The 15,588-nt window shown below is 62.5% G+C and overlaps 4 protein-coding genes across 4 annotated transcripts; 3 read left to right on the top strand and 1 right to left on the bottom strand.

Annotated features, from left to right (window-relative positions):
• CHLRE_12g485150v5 (uncharacterized protein) lies at positions 1–3,212 on the bottom strand. The gene is made up of 6 exons (XM_001703147.2): positions 2,985–3,212; positions 2,634–2,844; positions 2,164–2,245; positions 1,792–1,959; positions 1,379–1,549; positions 1–1,075 (listed from the first exon to the last, which is right to left on the bottom strand). Exons 1-6 carry the CDS (start codon positions 3,103–3,105, stop codon positions 713–715), a joined length of 1,116 nt encoding a protein of 371 aa, XP_001703199.1. The 5' UTR covers positions 3,106–3,212; the 3' UTR covers positions 1–712.
• Positions 3,213–5,486: 2,274 nt separating this feature from the next.
• Positions 5,487–7,031, top strand: CHLRE_12g485200v5 (uncharacterized protein). The gene is made up of 2 exons (XM_001703126.3): positions 5,487–5,681; positions 5,961–7,031. The coding sequence occupies exons 1-2, from the start codon at positions 5,605–5,607 to the stop codon at positions 6,514–6,516; spliced, it is 633 nt and encodes a 210-aa protein (XP_001703178.1). The 5' UTR covers positions 5,487–5,604; the 3' UTR covers positions 6,517–7,031.
• Positions 7,032–8,682: 1,651 nt separating this feature from the next.
• On the top strand, positions 8,683–14,143 carry CHLRE_12g485250v5 (uncharacterized protein). Its single transcript, XM_001703127.2, has 4 exons — positions 8,683–9,071; positions 9,216–9,326; positions 9,447–9,619; positions 9,799–14,143. Exons 1-4 carry the CDS (start codon positions 9,014–9,016, stop codon positions 11,794–11,796), a joined length of 2,340 nt encoding a protein of 779 aa, XP_001703179.2. The 5' UTR covers positions 8,683–9,013; the 3' UTR covers positions 11,797–14,143.
• Positions 14,144–14,212: 69 nt separating this feature from the next.
• CHLRE_12g485276v5 (uncharacterized protein) lies at positions 14,213–15,264 on the top strand. The gene is made up of 2 exons (XM_043067822.1): positions 14,213–14,429; positions 14,688–15,264. The coding sequence occupies exons 1-2, from the start codon at positions 14,262–14,264 to the stop codon at positions 15,147–15,149; spliced, it is 630 nt and encodes a 209-aa protein (XP_042917917.1). The 5' UTR covers positions 14,213–14,261; the 3' UTR covers positions 15,150–15,264.
• The last annotated feature ends 324 nt before the right edge of the window (positions 15,265–15,588 follow it).

A 15,588-nucleotide genomic window follows, 5' to 3' on the forward strand; every position in this document is an offset into this window, starting at 1 on the left:
AATGCGGTGGGCTTACATTTGTTGCAGTGCACATGCACTCAGATCTCCTGTCAGCCGTCACGCACCGTGTGGCAGTCCTTAATGCAAGAACGCCTAAATCCTTTTATGAAAGAATGCATGGCCGAAGGTCGCCGCATGGCCCAGGTGCAGTAGCCTGCATGTGGCAACACCAATGCACGCCACTGCACACGCACACGTGTCGGCCCCACGTGATCAGCCATGCACAGTACTCTTCCCCACTCAAACGGATGTGACGTGTTGCGCGCGCAACGCGGCAGTGCCCCCATACAGTGAATGCAAGCTGAGCAGCATTCATGGCGGCCCGCAGTACTTCTTTAACCACTGCGCCAATACAGCTCCACACTCCAATGAAGAACGAGCGCCGTCTTTCGCCGGCACAGGGACCCAAGGCTGAGGGCCGGGATCAACAGCCACCCCCTGTGCCCCATGTCCGCACACGGATTCCAGGGTAGAGGCCCCAAGGGACGCGGCAACGTGCCCACGACCCTTGTCCGCACACACGCCAACCGACAACATCCCTCTCACACGCAAAGAAGCACTACAACGCAACACACCAAAGAGGCCGGCGCGCGCAACCACTCGCACGCCGAAGCCCTGAAGCAATCTGCTCCAACTCGCGCCCGTCCAAGCCTGTGTCCTCCTAACGCCATCAGCAAGCTGCCCGCCCGCCACTGCCTTCCGGCCGGCTGCTTTACACCTTGACGGCGGCCTTCTTGGCGACGTGCAGGGCCAGGTCCACCACGCGGTTGCTGTAGCCCCACTCGTTGTCGTACCAGGCCACCAGCTTGACGAAGGTGGGGCTCAGCATGATGCCGGCCTTGGCGTCCACGGTGCAGGAGGCGGGGTCGGTCACAAAGTCGGAGGACACCACGTCCTCGTCCGTGTAGGCCAGCACGCCCTTCATCTCGCCCTCCGACGCCTCCTTGAGCGCCTTCATGATGTCCTCGTACGTGGTCGCCTTCTCCAGCGTCACGGTCAGGTCCACCACCGACACGTCGTTGGTGGGCACGCGGAAGGCCATGCCAGTCAGCTTGCCCTTGAGCTCAGGCAGCACCTGGGGAGGGGGGGTACAGGGCGTGAGGCAGGGAGAGGTGGGAGGGAGGCGGCGTCGGGCAGTGGAAGCGGGGGTGGGCGTTGACGCGGCACAGCGCTCAAGCGGGCCCCGCCGGTGGAGCTCTCTAGAGCCTGGACGTACCCGCCATCTCCAAAAATGCCGTCTCTCGGTTACACTTCAATGTGACACGGGTCCCGCCAATCCAATGGTGGTGCCGCCCTCGCCACACAGCAAACCGACGCACTTCCGGCCTGCAACGCCACCACCTGCACCCCCAACCAATGCCCGCATCCGAGCGCGCACCTTGCCCACGGCCTTGGCGGCGCCGGTGGAGGAGGGGATGATGTTGCCGTTGACGGCGCGGCCGCCGCGCCAGTCCTTCTTGCTGGGGCCGTCCACGGTCTTCTGGGTGGCGGTGGTGGCGTGCACGGTGGTCATCAGGCCCTCCTTGATGCCGAACTTGCTGTTCACAACCTGGGTGGTTAGGGGATGAGAGGCAAGAGCGGTCATGCGCAGGGAGCAGTGACTCACGATATGGCATCGGACAATGCAAGCAGGGCTGAAGGTGATGCCCGGAATGAAAGTTCCTACCGCCTTCACGCTGATCCTGCTCGAACTACCATCTAGTAGTATTCGGAGGCATACTCACGCACACCGCAGCCAACCCCTGCATGCACAGCCATCCTCGACCCGCTGCTGCCCCTCAGCCGCCTCACCTTGGCCAGGGGCGCCAGGCAGTTGGTGGTGCAGGAGGCGTTGGAGATGATGTGGTCCGTGGCGGGGTTGTACTTCTCGTGGTTGACGCCCATCACATACATGGGCGCGTCATTGGAGGGCGCGGTGATGATCACCTTCTTGGCGCCGCCGGTCAGGTGGGCGGTGGCCTGGCGCGGAGGGCGAGAGGGAAGGGAAGGTGAGAGCGGCAGGTGCGGTTGGCGAGGCTGTGGGTGAATGGTTGGCCATCGGGAGTAGCGTCGTCGTGCATAGCAGTGCATCAGTGGGTAGCGTTGGTGGACGGTGGGCTGCGCACGGGGTGACGCGGGCACACATGCACCCGGGGCCTGTGTGGAGAGGAGAGCTGTGCTCACCTTGGCGATGTCAGTGAACACGCCAGTGCTCTCAATCACGATGTCAGCGCCGGCAGCGCCCCAGTTGATCTTGCTCGGGTCGCTGCACACAAGGAAGGAGTGGGTGCGGCGGCAGAAGAGTCAACAAGCCAGTGAGAGGCAAGTTTGAGGGGGGGGGGAGTCGAGCAGGCGCAAGTGGTCGACCCTGGCCTGCGGGCTTAACACGTCGTGCCGCGCCCTCCACTTAATTCCGAAACCCCAATCGGGGATTGGCGGTGGCAACAAATGCAGCATGCACGCCTTTGTTAACAGGTCGAGCATTGTATGCTTCTGGGCAAGGTGCGGGGAAAAGGTCCGAAGGACTGTTGCTCGCCGAAAGCGCATGCGGGGCGGGACCGCGCAGTGCCAAGTACTTGAACTGATGCCAGGTTGACCGCTGCAGCCTGAATTATGGTTCTAGATGAAATTGCGCCCCACAACGCACGGCTTGCCTCTCAGTAAAGGTGTGAATCTTGCGGCCCTCCACCAGGAAGCCGTCCTTGCTGCCATTGACGTGGCCGGGCCAGGTCTTGTGGACCGAGTCATACTTGAACATGTAGGCCATGTATTCGGCATCAATGAATGGGTCGTTGATCGCCACGACCTCGATGTCGGGGCGCAGCATCGTGGCGCGCATAACCAGGCGGCCAATGCGGCCGAAGCCTGCAGCATTGGACCAAGTTATCGCCTGCCAACGCACAGAGCTGGTCGACGGTGAGCGCGATGCTTCTGAATTCCGGCTCCGGAAGGGCTGTTACGGAACCGCGCATGCCCTGATTGTTCACGCCCTTCCCCACGCTCACCGTTGATGCCGATCTTAATCTTGCCACTCTCAGCACGGATGCATGGCACCACCACACGCGAGCGGTTGGGGCGGCCAGCACGCGCGGAGGCGTTCACAGAGCGCTGGGCGAGGAGGGCCATCGTGACTGTTGGAGGAACAGCTGCAGGACACAGGAGTAGTTTGGCCGGCTAAATGCAGTCGGTTGAGTAATCCTATTGTTGATAGTAATACTGGCTGAGGCAATGGACTTGGATTAAATGCTCGGCTGGCCAAGCTTCGATTCCGGGATGACCTCATTCCGGCGGAACCTGCCGTTTATGGAAGACACCCACCGACCCAGACTCGTCATCGAGGGAAATGCCCTAAATGCACTAAAGGACATACTCCTAGCTTCCAAGTGTGCAAAAGCTGTCGACGGTTAGTCGCCGAAAGGCAATCGCGGGGTATCGCTTTTTGTGGTTGACTCGCCAAAGCTGGCTCCGTAAAATATAACGCGCTCATGTAGGCGTCTTAAAGAAGCTCAAATAGGTATCGGCAACGAGTTGTTGCTAGTGGCAGTAGCGACCCCCGTGGGCGTGCCGCAGCGGCAGTGGCGCCCGGGTGATCCTTGCTCAGCGGGCCTCTCAGCGTTGATTTCATGCGCATTTGTACTGGGCCGCTTTGTACGACTGTGTGAATTACGCAACCTTCGGCCGTCCGCACGGCACGGGCCTGCAGCTGCCCGCGGGCGCTCTGGCGATGGTGAGCGAAGCCGCTCAGGAGTGTTTTGCTTGCACGCGATTGCTGGGGGTTATGAGATCTTGCCAGTCGGGTCGCAAGTAACGTGACATGATTGGATTAGCGGCTGGTTCGCTTGACGGGGTGGGTGCCGGCAATTCAGGGGTACATCACAAGTGCCAAAGCCTTGCCACAATGCCGCTGCTGCTGCTGCAGCTGTTGCCCACAAGCGCCGTTGCACCAGCACATCGGCAGTACTGTACACATACGGTACAGAGAGACTGAGGGAGTTCGTACATGCAAACAGGAGCGTATGGATGGCACGTGCTGTAGAGGTGTGGGCGCGGACGTGGCGGCCATGCGGGCGGGGGGATGACTGCAGCAGCCGCACAGCAGGTGACACATTGTGATAGGCTTCGTGCACACATGGTAGCACCATGCGCAAGGTTTGCTGCGCTGATTACGTATAGCATTACGGTGGCACCGGCACTGTGAGCGGCACCGCTGGCTGTCACCGCCGTGTGTGTTGTCATGTGTCAGTCGGCTGCCGTATTATCATTGTTTTCCCGAGGTTTTCCTAGGGCTTCAAGTCGTGCTTCACAACCTTGCGCTTCAACTAGGAATAGGATTCAGACTGGGACTGGCGCATGGTGTTGGGTGTCCGACCGGGCCACCGGGGTACCTGACAGGGCCGCTCGAGGACCCGCCTTCCTGACTGGGCCGCCCATGCGTGCATACCGGAACCCACCGCACGTGCCCCGCTTATGCAGGTAGGCGCATGCTGACTGTACATGCAGCACACCATGGCGCTCCAGCAGCATCGTGGTGACACGAGCTGCACCCGGCTTGCGGCGCTGGCTCTTCCAGGACGGCTTACCACTATGCAGGCGCCCGGCGGTTGGCTGGCGCTTCGCCCTGTCACTAGCAACCTTGTTCGCCGCTTTAATGGCCGTGGTCGGGTGATATCGTGTGTGCGGCACGGCGCAACTACTTAGGCCCCCGAGTGCACCGGGGCGTGCCGCTGATGACCGGTGCCCGCGTGCTGGTATTGCTGTCAGCAATTTGTCATCCCCTGCATGGCGGCGGGCTGCATGGGCGTTGTGTAGCGGAGTTCTGAGGAGATTGCATTGGTTACAAGAGGGACCTTCTGACGCAGTTCACGAGCCAGTGACGTGGAGAACGAACACCCTGCTCTGGACCCACGCCGTCGGCCTACTCTAGCTCTAGTAGGCTTGCTCCCATAGGACGCTCCTCCCGTCATACCGAACATGTTACTAGGTGCCATCACTCCACCTCCTCTTCCATTATGACACTTCGGTTCTGAGGAGTTGTGCCAGACCGGCCATGGCGCATGGCACCTTCCTTACAGCTGCGCGGGCCTAGCGCTTGGTGTGGCCGTCATCGGGATGGATAAACAGCCAGCAGCATGGAGCTGATCGGCACGATCGCACTAGGGAGGGTTGGGGCTGAGCCGGACTTAAGCCTTGACCTTAACTGGGCGGTATGCAGCTGTCACCGTCGTGTCCGCGCCCTCACTCCTCAGCGACCCGCGGCCAACGCCAGGTAGGGGAGTGAGGAGGCCGCCTCCGGAGTCTGCTAGCGGAGAAGGGATGCAGTGATATGGGGGCTACATGCGTCTTCGGGCGGAGCCAGAGCCGGGCAGAGAGGGTTCCAGCGGTCTACGAGCGCGTGCCGCAGTGCTCGTGCCAGCAGTTTCCGGGATTCGTGCGGCCGAATTGCACGCTGCGTCGCTTCCGGGCTATATAGAATGACTGCTTAATATGGGCCATATGCAACTGCATATCTGCCCTCTTAAACGCCATAGAAATTTGTAGCGCTGACTGGTCGCTGCTGCCAACCACCGCTTCGACACCAGCCATCGCTCCGAGCATCCCCGGCGCGCGCCTGCGCAACGTGCAATCATGGCGCTAGAGGCTGGCGTGATGGCTATCACTGTGGAGTTCGCTCAGGACCTGAACAACAAGGAGTGGTTTGGCAGGTGAGCTTTGGGCGCTTTCAGGTTCCTGCGGGGCCATCCATTGGCCTCGCGAAACGGCTCCCGCGGGCCGGTGCCTCAATAACCTAGGGCTGCTAGTCATACTGGCTGCTAAGGAGCCTAATCGCCATGGTCCTGGCAACCCTTCTTTCGCACCGCCCGTGCGGCCTGCTTCCTGCAGCTGCCCCTCCTGGGCGACGATTCCTTGACAATGGGGACCGATATCGTGGGGCTCGGGCATTCACCCCCCCTGCTGTTGCTTCCCCCTTTTGCATTCCCCAGGCAAGATCCCTACTGCGTGGTGCAGGTGGGTGGCCAGAACTTCCGCACCCGTGTGGCCACGGACGGCGGCCGCAACCCCGTGTGGAACGAGACATTCCGCTTCGAGATCCTGAATGAGAACGAGCTGCAGCTGGAGGTCAAGGACGACCAGCTGGGCCACGACGCCGTGCTGGGCACCGCCTCCATCTCCTTGGCCCGCGCCCGGCAGCTGGGGGCAGACCGCGTGGAGGCTGCCGTCATCAGCCCCCGCCACCGCACGCAGCACGGCGTGGTGTCGGTGGCCATGCAGTGGGAGCCCAACGGCGGCATGCGCCCGGGATACGGCGGCGGCGGCTACAGCGCGTACGCAGCGCCCCCCATGCCCATGCAGCAGGCGCCGCCGCCCATGCAGCAGTACGGCGGCGGCTACGGCGGCGGCTATGGCAATGCGCCCATGGCGCAGCCGCAGCAGGGGTACGTGGAGGAGGTCGTGGTGGTGGAGCAGCCCGCGCACCACCGCCACCACCACCACCAGCAGCAGCAGCAGGAGGTGATCGAGATTGTACGGCCCTATTGATGAGGCGGCGGACGGTGTCCTTGATGCTAGCAACGGATCGGAAGCAACCGGGCCACGCCGGGCGCGGCACGTTCGGAAGGCTAGCGGCGGGCCCGCTTAAGCACGTACACTTACTGTACTGTGTGTGCGTGTGTGTGCGTGTGTGTGCGTGTGTGCGTGTGTGACTGGATGTCGCTGAGGGCTCTATAGGGTTTGGTCGACAATGTCCGGCCGGCGCACATGGACGGCTGCTGGGTGGGGAGCTGTGGTCATGATGGCATACGGTAGTGGTGACGCCGTGCGCTACGGTAGTTATAGGGCCCAGGGGTGGCAACAGGTATGGCCGGTTTACTTGGCATGTACGGTAGGTGGGGGCAAGAATGGATGAGAAGCGAGGCTACGCCGTGTGGCTGTGCCCGTAGGAAAAGGGTGCGCCTCTGAGTGAACACCGGGTGCGCTGAGCCCCTGGGCAACTGCTTGTTGATTTCGACACATACTGGTTTGCGGCGTGAGTGACAGTGTAACCTTGATTTCGTTAGTATGGCGCGCCCACACACGGTACGCCTTGGGCGGGTTGGGCCGGGTAGGTGACGACAGGTCAGCTGGATGCGTGTAGATGCGTCCTGTTGTCAGTATCAGCGTCGTCAGCCCAGTGCATCAGCGCCGCGGCCGCACCTGAAGCTACCGCCACACCCACTCAAATGAGTTCTGAGCCTGAGCCAAGGGGTGCCTGCAGGCGCAGTACGGTATAGCAGGGTGCCCTGCAGTGTAGGGAAGGCTGGTGGGGTCAATGCAGAGGCTAGCGGTGAGTCGGCGACAGCACTTGATGAATCCGAGTTCCCGGGTTCCGACTCCAGAGCGCCGCTCCCGGGCACCCGGGCAGCACAAGGCTTACAGCCAGGGGAGCTCACGATTCATTCACGGCAGAATGACTCCGGCGCTAGGCTCGCAGTACCTGCGGGTGCAGAACATTGCAGCCGGGGAGGTGGCTGAGCACAGTTCCTGCCGGGAAACTCAGCAGAAGCGCAATGAACAAAGGCCTGGCGGCAGCTGCATTTGATGCGGGCCCCGTCAGTCCCGTATTTCGTCATGGAGTAAAGCACTTCGGGGACATGCAGGTGTAGGCACCGCGGCCCGTGCGCCCCGGCAGAGCCTCACCATGGAGCATACCAGAACATGCGGCCGCTGGCCCCCACAACCCCAGGGTTGCACAGGTCCCACCGTATGCATGCAGGGGAGGCCTCCGTACACCGGCGGACATGGTTGGAGCAAAGGTGCAATGCCGTATCCAAGCATAGGATTAAGCAAATGGAAGGAAAGTGTGGAGTAAATGGGCCCTGCGCAGGGAGGCCTCCCCTGCCCTGGACTGAGCCTGACAGTCGTCAGTCGAAGGAAAGTGTGGAGAGGCAGGGGAGGGGGGAGGCGGACCAGCCACTGGCAGTAGAACGCTTTTCACATTCGGCTTGCAAACAAAGGGAAGTGTGGAGAGCCTGGCACGAGAGCCTGGGGAGGGGCTGGGGGGCGGTCCAGGGGAGTCGTAACCCGTTACGTTACGTCACCTGTGACCGTGTGCATGCCGTGGCAAAATTCACTACTGTTAGCTCTATCACTCTGCATGTTTCTCCTGGACCGGCCTGGACCCAAGGGCGCCTAGCCGTTCTTTGCGTTGGCAAGCCGCAATGCGTGCGGCTGCCGCAGGGGCGCCTGGCCCAAGGCCTGGCCGCGTCGATACGGGCGTACCACCGCATAACGGTTTTGGTTTGGTGTTCCCGCCAGCAACGTCTCCGCTAGTGCCCTCGATGTGACACAGACTAAACATCAACATGTGTTGCCCAGATACATCGGGTTTACCAGGGTTGCATGCGTTATCTTGCATTCAAAGGCACTGATGCATCTTTGGATCGCAATATCAAACACAGGCGCCGACAGCATCCGCAGCCCCCGTTTCCCCCCAGTTAAATGTGCCGACAGCAGCCTCGTCTCAGCCGAGCGACTTGAGCTAGAAAACGCTTCATAGATGATGCTCCGATCACAAATTGTATTCTCAGGGCTTCGCCGGCTGACACCGATGATGGGGGCGAAACCGCCGTGGACGACCGCCAAGATCGTCCATCCTGGCAGCTTTGCCGAGGACGGGTCTGTACACAACTGTATAATATCGTGGCACTTTTATTCAAACAACAAACGGTAGCCCGGCACATAAACAGTTATAAGTCGCGATTTCAGGCGAGGTAGAGCAAGGCCGCCGCGCTTACCTCCTATTACGTCGGCTTGTTGGGCCGGCCGTGCGATAAACTGACCTTGACGCCTCGGTGTACGCCGTTGCGAGCGACCAGTCGTGAGCCACCGGTTGAGAACTACCTGAGTTTGCCGTCGCCACGTGCACACACAGTCCCAGCACTCATCTATAGCTCTATTGGATGGATATTGCGGCTGCGTATTGAAGCTGGTTTGCAGCGTGCGGTGCGGTGCTCAAAACATCATGAGCTGCGCCCGCTGGCCTGTCTTCAATGCCTGCATGGCCATTCTAGTGCTAGCTACCTGCTTGCAGCTTGGTTATGGTCGGCACTTGGCGGGTGAGTGCCTGCGTTTTTGTGAAGACTTAAGGATCGCGAGCCTTTCGCTTGCCTTTGTGCTTCTGTGCAAGTTTGTTGGTGCTCAAAAACAGTCGTTACAACCTTCTTTGACGGTGCTTTATTCATAACGCATTGGTACCGCAGGCGTACCCCGGCGGTCCGCTGTTGAAGCGCTTCCTTACGTCTGGGACACTTCTCTATGTGTCTCCTTCAACGCGGACGACTTCGCGCCTCTGATGTCCCGGCAGGGCGCGGGTAGGTGTTGCTGACAACCCGTCCTCAAAGACGTCTGACCTTTCATTCTTTCCGTCGTCGACGCACCCTGCTGCACCCCTCTGCCCCGCCCCGCTGTGCGCTTCCCGTCCCCCCTGCCAGTGCTGGGCTATGTCACGGTGCGCTCGGGCGCTCCCCGCAGTGCGCCGCGCCAGCCCGACGGCACCACCATGCTGCGGCTCGACGTGACGCTGGACGGCGAGGCCGACGCGCAGTACGTGCTGGCGGCGCCGCGGCTGACGCGGGGCCAGGACGCCAACGCCACAGCCATGCCGGTGAGTGAGTGTGCCTGGCTGCGAGGGAGCTCGGGCTGGGACCATGGGAGGGCACACACTCTACGCGTCAGGCCACCGTGGATTCCGAATGGCTGTTCAGCCCGCTTCCTTCTCAGCGCGCTGTATGCCGTCTCCCCATGGCTTCTCACCTCCGGCCAACCTGTCCCTGTCCTGGACAGGCCAACGTGTACGCCTCCCTGTCGCGCCGGGAGCCAGACGCCTGCCCCTCCACCGTGCCCGCACACCGCGCCGCCGCCGCCGCGGACTGCGGCTCCCGCCGCGCCAGCCTGGTGGTGGACGTGCCCACCAGCCTGTTCCGCTGCGCCGCCGAGGAGGAGTTCCGCTCTTTCTTCGTGCAGGTCGGAGTGGACCTGGCGCCCGCCAGTGCCGGTGCCGGTGCCGGTGTGGCCAATGGATCCGCCACCTGCGCCAACGCAACGCACACCGCCTTCGCGGGCGCGCCGCAGAACTCGCTGACCACTGGCTGCTCCTACATCCTGGTCACAGCCGCCTGCAGACCAGCCACGTGTGCGGGCGCGGTGGCTGGCGGCGCCAATGGCAGCGGCAGCTCGGAGACGGACGGCAGCGCCATCGCCGGCCTGACCGCCACAGCCCTGGTGGGCCACGGCCCCGCGCTGGATGCGGCGGCCGACGGCGGTGCGGGCGGCGCCAAGCACGTGACTGCGGCCATTGCGGGCGGCCTGGCGGGCGGCCTGGCGCTGGCGGCTGCGGTGGTGGGCGTGTACGTGCTGGCCCTGCGCTGGCGGCTGCGGCGGGCGGTACAGCAGTACGGTGAGGACCAGGCGTTCGACGTGCTGTACGGCAAGAGCCGCCACTGGTCGGGCACTGGCAGCGGCGGCCGCAGCGCGGGCATCAGCCGCAGCAATAGCGGCGTTAGCAACAGCAGTGACGGCGGGGCAGCGGACTACGCCGTCGCGACCTCAACGCCAGGCGGCAAGCGCGCCCGCGCCCGCACGCCGCGAGGCTTCACGTCGCAGGCCGGCCGCACCCCGCGCGGCGGCCTGGGCGCAGTTCGTGCCGACGACGCCACCAGCCTGCTGGACGGCGGTAGCTTCGTGGCCGCACGCAGCGGCGCCGCGTACGGCGCCGCACCCCAGCACGCGCCCAAGCGCCGGGGCCACCCAGCAACCGCCTCAGCCGCCGCCGCCGCCGCCGCCCCCTATGGCGGCGCGCAGTACTACGAGGGTGGCAGCGGCTGCAGCACACCCCGTGGCGTGGACCCTGCTGCTGCTGCGGCGGCGGCGCTGCCGCCCACGCTGCCCAGCCTGTTCAGCCGCATGCCGCTGGGCGCCGCCTCCGACTTCGCCGCGCTGACCCGGGGGCCGGCCGCGTCGCCATTCGTGGGGCTGCAGCTGGACCCCACACCCGAGGGCGAGGCGGGCGAGGCGCCGTGCATCGGCATGGAGCTGTACGGCTCCGTGCACGGCGGCACTGCTGCTGCTACAGCCTCGCCGCACTTGGACTATGAGTACGAGGTCAAGACGCCGCGCGCCATGCAGCCGCTGGCGCCGCCGCCGGCGCATCCGCGCCTGCAGCAGCTGCAGCTGCTGGTGCCGCCCGGCTCTCCCGCGCTCTCGGCGGCGGGCAGCGTGGCGGACGCACCCGGCAGCGCCAGCCACAGCCGCTTCGTGCCGCGGGGCTCGTGGAACGGCGCAGGTGCCAGTGCCGCGCCGCAACCGCAGCTCTGCCTGCAGCAGCACTGCCTGCAGGCGGGCACTCCCCGCAGCCGCTCGCTGGCGCCCCAGCACCTAAGAGGTGTGCACTTCGTGCCGGCGGCCTCGCCCTCGGCGGCTGCGTCGCCCTGCCCCGGCTCTCCGGCCCTGCCGCCAGCAGGCGGGTCGCCCACCACTGGCGGCAGCGGCGGCCGCTCGCCCGCGAGCGGCGGTATGGTGGCTCTGGCGCTGCTGCGAGGCGCCGGCTCGTGTGCGGCTGTGCAACGCACAGGGAGCGGCCACTCTCAGGCCGCCACTGCAGGCGGTGTGGTGGAGGCGGCAAGGGAGGCGGTGACTGCTGACGCCACCTCGTTGCCGGCAGGCGCACGGACCGCCGCGCTGCGAGCGCCGGCGGACTGGGAGTCGCTACGGAATGGGGCCGGCCCTGCCGCAGTGTCGGTGGTGCGGCCCGGCAGCAGCCTGGATGGCCGCAAGCAGTGGTAGCGTGCCAGTCGCACATCTTGGTCCGGCACCAGCCTTGCACGGAGTCTTGCATGATTGAGTCAGTGCGGGGTTTGATTTTGTAAGACTGTATGACACTGGACAAGTGTTCCCCGGTCACGGGAAAAGGGGCTGAGCCCCTCCACAGTCTGAGGTCGAACAACCTCATCGCCCGGACATAGCCGGGGTCGGTTTCCACAGGCACATAGCCAAATGGTTTTGCATGACACTGGAAAATATTTTATGTTGCTAAAGCGCTGAAACGCACTGCTTTGCTGCGGTTGCAACCCATTGTGTTGGCCGCAATTTGGGGGCTGTTGAAACGATTAATCATGTAGGCGTCCCTTTGACGCAACATTCCATACAGCATATCTTCCAATCATGTCGTGTCCACTCTTGGGCACAGCTTGGGGCAAACCCAGTATGAGTTGCACACGGCGCACAAGACATGGCCATCACACGAGCACAGTCATGCATACAAGCACAGTCATGCACACACGCGCACGGCGGCACGCTCCGTCAACAAGAACAACAAGCGACACGCAGCTGCGGACTGAGGCCATAACCGGTCCGCGCCATCAAGCATTCCTATCATCTATAGACTGCACGCACTGGGGCCGCGGAGTCATTATTGCATGCGTGTGTGATTGTGGAGAGCCGCAGCGTGGGTGGCGTGTGACTCCATCCATTGTCACCCGTTGCACACCGCAGCCTGCGCGGTGCGGCTAAGGCCAGCTGGGCTCAAACTAGCTGGTCAAGGCTTGCACTTCTCCCTTTTGTGTTAATGGGAGATGTGGTTGTGCCGCCCGAGTGTTGCATACATGCAGTATGGTTGCTTGGGTAATTCAGTATAATATGTCACGGTTACATCAATAGTCGTGGAATGCGCAGGGTGCTTGTGAGCCAGAGTGCTGTCGGAGTGTGTGAGGGCCGCTCGACTCTGCAACATATCAGAGCAATGCGAGTGTTAGTGGTCACCGGGCACGCAGTTATGTTGCAGACCGAAACCACAGCGCGCTGCGCCTGCGGCTGGAGCTCACGCCCCCGGCATTCCGCGGTTGAGAGACCAGGCAGGGAATGGATGCAAGGCCAGGACCCCAGGGCCCTGCATGCGGTACTGCGGCAGGTGTTTGGCAGGCAATCATTGGGCAAAACCCCTTTCGTGGCTGATGTTATGACGCTGAGATTGTTGAATGTTTTACAATGCATGTTGGCATGCATGGAATGCGGAGTGGCGCATGCAGGCATACGGGTAGCCGTGCTTCGGGTCGATTGTGTTGGATGATGTAGTTGTCCGAACTTAGTGGCCTTAGCTTTCCTGGCAAATCACATAGATGCAGGAAGGATGCGGCGTGTGGCGGTAGTGAGGCTGGGAGATGGGGGCCCATGATCGACCCGTCGTGCAGTGGACCCCTTCTTTCCTACCGGCCAGCCTGCTCCTTACTGCAGCACGGCGCAACGGCGGCGCATATCACCTTGCGCCTCGCAACGGCCCTGCGCCATCTGCGTGTCTCCCCTAGTCGCATTTTGCCTATCTGTACACTCGCCCGCCCGTGTTACCTAATTAGCATGCTCCTGCCACGCGGCACGCGGTGATGGCGAGCATTGTGTTGGAGCTGGTGGGTAGACACGCTTACGTTTTATGTGCGTTGTGCTGGTGTTGGTGTAAAGAGGATGGTCTTAGGGTGGTAGGTATAGGTAGAAGCGCGGTTCAGAGCGCAAGGTAACGGGCTAATTGTGATGTGAACTTGGCAACAGCGAATGACCTGCACAGCCGTGTACCTGGGCTTGGCTTGAGCACAAGCAGTGGAGCCTATGCGCTGAAATGTGCGCGCAGTTTGTAAGTTGGGAGTGTGTGTGCTGCAGCGTGTGTGTGCAGAGTTTGGAGGACAGGGCACTTATCCTGTCCTCCTGCCGTCCGGCCGAGGTCTTTGATGTGGTCGGTTGATCCTGTCTTAGCGCTAGCCCTCTTACACCGTCCTGAGTGGTCGTCTGTCCTAGGCGCAAGCTCAACAAATGGCTTCGGCGTGTGTGGACGCCGCGTTGTCGAGAGCCACGGATGGCCCTAGTACACCATGGGGGCAAGTCGCACCCGTGGAGCCGTGGAGGGCACTGTAGGTTACCGTGCTCGCGATGCTTTGCGGAACTTCTGGGCAGCAGCAAAGCCGCACCAATTCATGCCACACGGGGCAGCGCGCTTGCCGTCGTGCTTCTACAGGCTGGACAGAGCATACACACGTGAGCGCTGCAGACACAATGCCACCGTAACTGTTTAACGTATGATGATGATGATGATGATGTGTTACAGGGTTGGGAGTGTCCGTTCCTGAACCTGTAACGAGGCTAACCGAGCTGCAAGGGCTCTTCGTCTCTCCTGTTTGCGTCATTGTGAGCTTCGTACACACGCAAGGCAGATCATCGTAACCTCAGGAGCTTGTTACGTCTAGCCCAGATATCACGAAGACACCATGCCAGCTGCAGTTTTGATCCGCACCATTCATGGTCTGTTGCATGTTGCATTGTTGCCACAAGGGAGAGCGCATCAGGGCAGAGGTCACGGCTGGCACCGGCTGGGACGCAAGAGCCTCAGTGGCTCTCCGTGTGTCTCGTTCCAGGCGGACGAGTCGGCGCCGTTGGTGAGTGTTGGCGTCGTCGCTGGATGGCGCTGGTAGGCTGCGGGGTGTCCTGGTTGGGTTTGTGCCAGCAGGTGCCACGGACGACACGAACACGTCTGGATTTATAAGGCCTGGCATGTGTAGGACATTAGCTATGGCAGTGGTCTGCATGCCACGTGCCCTCCGCCTGCTTACCCCAAGCCCCGGCCCGCCTGCTGCCTGCCTCCCCCTTAGAGTGCTGGGACAGCGGAGATGTGGACCCTCCCCCTGCCTCCCTAGGCGTGCAGCAGCCCACTGGACACCGCATTCGCGGGGCCCCGCGCAAATTCACTATACCCCGGCTGCTCCTACCTGGTCATTACAACCGGCTACCACCCCGCCGCCTGCCCCAGTGCGCCGCCATCACCACCAGCACCACCGCCCGCAGTGGCTGGTATCAGCAGCGGCAGCGGCGGCGCCTCCCCCGGCAATAAGGCGCGCGGCAGCACTCCTCCCAATGCCGGCAATGGTGTGCTCGCAGCAGCGGGTCTTGCCCCCAACGCGGCGGCGGCACCGCAAGGAGACTGTGACAGTAGCAGTAGCAGTAGCAGTAGCAGTAGCAGTAGCAGTAGCAGTAGCAGTAGCAGTAGCAGTAGCAGTACGGCCATTCTGGCGGGCGCTGTGGCTGGTGGCGCCATCTTCCTGCTGGCTGTAGCAGCTCACACTAGCAAGCATTTCTCTCTCAGCTGTTCTGTACAGTAGGGCATGTTCGTGTACAGCAAAAGGCGGAAAGGGCAGGGCGGGTGGACAAGGACGAAGAAGCAGGGGGAGCTGCCGCCTTGGGTATGGGCAGCGGTGTTCACGGTGAGGAGCTTGCGGCGGCGGTGGCGGCGGTGGTGACGGCGGCGGCCGCCAACGGCCGCAGCAGTGGCATGAACCTCGCTTGGTAGGCATGGCGGCGGCTCTGATGGCGGTGGCGGCACTGACAGTGGCAGCGCAAGTGGCGGCGGCGCGACCAGGGCTCCTATCTTAATGTCTCCAGGCATAAATTGGCAATTTTGGCCGTTTCCTAGACATTCCTCCCAGGGACTAATGTCTGAGGCAAGACATTGTTGGCCCGGGTTTGGGGCGGGTTTTGTTGTCCGAATTCCTATGGAGAAGCCCCCAAACCGCCATGTGCCCAAACAAAAGACGGCGGCCA

The sequence above is a fragment of the Chlamydomonas reinhardtii genome, chromosome 12, assembly GCF_000002595.2.
Source record: "Chlamydomonas reinhardtii strain CC-503 cw92 mt+ chromosome 12, whole genome shotgun sequence".
Classification (NCBI taxonomy): domain Eukaryota; kingdom Viridiplantae; phylum Chlorophyta; class Chlorophyceae; order Chlamydomonadales; family Chlamydomonadaceae; genus Chlamydomonas; species Chlamydomonas reinhardtii.